General features: G+C 37.6%; 1 protein-coding gene across 1 annotated transcript; it reads right to left on the bottom strand.

The window, feature by feature from the left end:
- Window positions 1–366: 366 nt before the first annotated feature.
- LOC133304903 (malate dehydrogenase, glyoxysomal-like) lies at window positions 367–2946 on the bottom strand. Its single transcript, XM_061504980.1, has 3 exons — window positions 2824–2946; window positions 1070–1384; window positions 367–732 (listed from the first exon to the last, which is right to left on the bottom strand). Exons 1-3 carry the CDS (start codon window positions 2944–2946, stop codon window positions 367–369), a joined length of 804 nt encoding a protein of 267 aa, XP_061360964.1.
- Window positions 2947–3249: the final 303 nt, after the last annotated feature.

The raw sequence follows: 3249 nt of genomic DNA, 5'->3' as shown, positions 1-3249 counted from the left end.
AGTAATCCAGTTTGAACAGTGTCATTTCTTCTATTCCCACTGTCGGACCATTTCTTTCTTTCTTTCTTTTCTTTTCTTTTATTAGGGAGGGTGGGCTTTTTAACCCTTATAACCCTTTATTAATAATTAATTACCAAATTGACCTTCATTATAAACTATTTCGAAAATTTAACCTCCCAAAAAAACATAACATCAATCTGCCCCTATTTGACCGTTGACCACCAAGCCTACCTAGGTACACCCCTCCCTACCCGGGTATTTTTTGAAATTTTATGCCTACCCGGATATTTTTTGAAATTTTATGCCTACCCGGGTAGGAAGGGGTGTACCCGGGTATATTTCTTGAGATCTGAAAAATTGCTTGAACTATTTACCTGGGTAGGAAGGGGTGTACCCGGGTAAATTGTTTGATTTGGTTGAACAGTGATGAGATGAGAGGCTCCATTTGGGAAAAGCGAGCAATGAGTTGAGAACGTTTTGCGAGATCAAAGTCCTGGAACTGAAAAGCAGGTGCACAAGTGCATCCCACAAGAGAGTAGTGACTCTCACCATCTCTTCTCTAGCTGCAGCTCTCACCAATGCCCCATCTGAAGATACAACGTTAAAATCCTTAGTGGGAAATGAACCAAACCATACGTTGACCTGTGACAAAAGGGGCAATATTGTGACTCCTGAATGACCTCCCACTACCGGAACATCAACCTCTCTTGGATCAACTCCCAGTACCTCTGCCTGCAAGAAAAAAACATGACAGGACCAACACCAACCTTGCTCATGCAATTCCACTAAAGTAGCATTGTAGATAAATCTCACAATATGGAAATATCTGTTATGTCCAACCCATTGTTATAATTATAAATATTTCTCAAAACAACTTAAATAAACTAATTGGATCTAACAGTTAACATTTAGGAGTTATGTGAATCCTCATTAGTTATAGATTCAAGACCTTGATTATATTTTAAACTTTCTGTCTCCTTTTCGATATTTTAGTTCTGCAACACAACAAGAAGGAAATTTAATTATTGGGCATAGGCTGTTTAAATAAGAACAGGAAAGCAATGCTTACCACAAAAGTATTTGCCCTCACAACGTCAAGGGTTGTAACACCCAGGAGCCGCTTTGGATCATATGTACCAGCTTTCTTAAAAACCTCAGCAGCAATTGCAACAGTGGAATTCACTGGATTGCTAATCAAGTTGACAATAGCATTGGGGTAGCACTTGGCAATTCCTTCACGAAGGGTCCTCACAATTCCAGCATTTATTTTAAATAAATCATCCCTTGTCATTCCAGGTTTCCTTGGCGCACCAGCAGGTATAACTACCAAGTCCATGCCAGTGAGTGCACTCTCAAGTTGTGGCTGCCCCAAAAAGCCACGAACCTAGAAGCCCCCAAAAAAAAATTGCATTATCCGAACACATAGCAGCTAAACCAAGATAAGTTCCAGCATCAATTTAGGCTATAAAACAAGGCAAAACTGTTGCAGACACATATTTACCCGGGTACACCCCTTCCTACCCGGGTAAATAGTTCAAGCAATTTTCCATATCTCAAGAAATATACCCAGGTACATCCCTTCCTATCCAGATAGGCATAAAAATTCAAAAAATATCCGGGTAAAGAGGGGTGTACCCGGGTGGGCTTGGTGATCAACGGTCAAACAGGAGCAGATTGATGTTATGTTTTTTTCAGGAGATTAAATTTCGAAATAATTTATAATGAAAGTCAATTTAATAATTAGTTATTAATAAAAGATTATAAGGGTAAAAAGAAACAGCATTCGGCGCCTAAACTTTAATCCTCAGCTTTTAATAGTTCTGTCGTTAATTGTACACTCCAAGTTTCCAGGATGGAAGAGTTATCATAATTTCCAACAAAACTTACGAAATGTGCATTGTCCCATCCACTTTTTATCCTGTTTTCTACCCATTGAGTGGCTTTTATTTGATAACGATATTCTAGCTTTTCTTTTTGATTTTTCTTTTTCTTTCTTTCTTTGGGCCTTTCATAAGTTTGGGCCAAGACCTGTCTTTTCTGCACAAAAGATTCCTTAGCCCAAATACATAAGAAAATATGAAGAGGCACTAAAATGGAATGCAATTTTTAAAGAGTAATTTTGATTTTCAACCTATGTAATTAGATGATAACTTAATCTAATTTTTCAATTGTTAAAATCTTGAATTTCAAATGGCTTCCAATTGAATTGAGTTAAATTATAGTTAACCAACTCTTTTTGGTGGCAGCAGGAAATAAAAAGCGGAAGAAGCGCAATATGTTATGGTACTCGCAATATCAGCCCCTGTTACTGCCTCAGATTTAATTGCTCGCTAACCACAGCTCGCAAAAGCTGGTGTCGTAGTGAGTAAAGGCAAACAGAGATATAGAATTTTTATAACATGTTGGTTTATGGGAACACTACTAAAGATGGTAGTAATATTTTTACACCCTTACGGTTAATGGTATTGCCTAGTGAGGGATTGTAAATTAATATACAATGCTTCCAAAGTAGTTATAACAAATTATTACGTTGTTGAATTAATCATTACGAAATTCAGTTGTTATTAAAAAATAGAAAGTAAGAATAAATGAAAAAAAATATTCGTAATTTAATTCAACTGTTGTGATTGTAACTGCATTTAATAATACATGTAAAGATAAAAAACCGATTCTAGAACAAAGTGTTACAGATACAACCAACGATATGCATAATCCAAATATCAGATGCCATGTAGCTTTGTTGCAGGCAGAGGCCATTTCCAAGACAACTGAATGGAAATAATATGGCTAAACCCAAAAGGATAGTTACATCGACATTCATACCAACCAAACGATTTGACCAAAACAACTAGTTGAGCATGCCAACCGGCATGAGCTATATCCTCCCCACACCCGAGCCACATCCACTTGTCGTAATATCCTCCAAGCATCTTGGCACTTTGACATTGTAAAACAAACATAATGAAGATATGTCTAAACCCAAAAGGACAATTATATTGACATTCACATTGGCCAGACGATCTGACCAAAACAACTAGCCGAGCATGCCAACCGGGATGAGCTGTATCCTCCCCACACCCGAGCCATATCCACTGGCCAGAATATAATTCATGCATCTGGGCACTTTGACATCGTAAAGTAGGGGTGTTCGTAGTCTGGATTGGATCGGTTTTGGAAGTAAAAATCATCTGATCCAATCCCTTCGGTTTGATCATATAATCATCCATTCGGTTTGGATTTTTTTTCAAA

The sequence above is a fragment of the Gastrolobium bilobum genome, unplaced genomic scaffold, assembly GCF_033153095.1.
Source record: "Gastrolobium bilobum isolate Gb01-03AN ecotype WA unplaced genomic scaffold, APGP_CSIRO_Gbil_v1 utg10441, whole genome shotgun sequence".
NCBI classification, from domain to species: domain Eukaryota; kingdom Viridiplantae; phylum Streptophyta; class Magnoliopsida; order Fabales; family Fabaceae; genus Gastrolobium; species Gastrolobium bilobum.
The sequence above is the reverse complement of the archived record's forward strand: the minus strand, read 5'-3'. Positions and strand labels throughout refer to the sequence as shown.

Coding starts and splice junctions, on each gene's coding strand:
- LOC133304903 (XM_061504980.1), bottom strand. CDS start 2,946: ATGTCAAAGTGCCAAGATGCTTGGAGGATATTACGACAAGTGGATGTG. Junction 1,385..2,823: donor TTGGTCAAATCGTTTGGTTG/GTATGAATGTCG, acceptor GGGGGCTTCTAG/GTTCGTGGCTTTTTGGGGCA. Junction 733..1,069: donor TGAGGGCAAATACTTTTGTG/GTAAGCATTGCT, acceptor TTTTTCTTGCAG/GCAGAGGTACTGGGAGTTGA.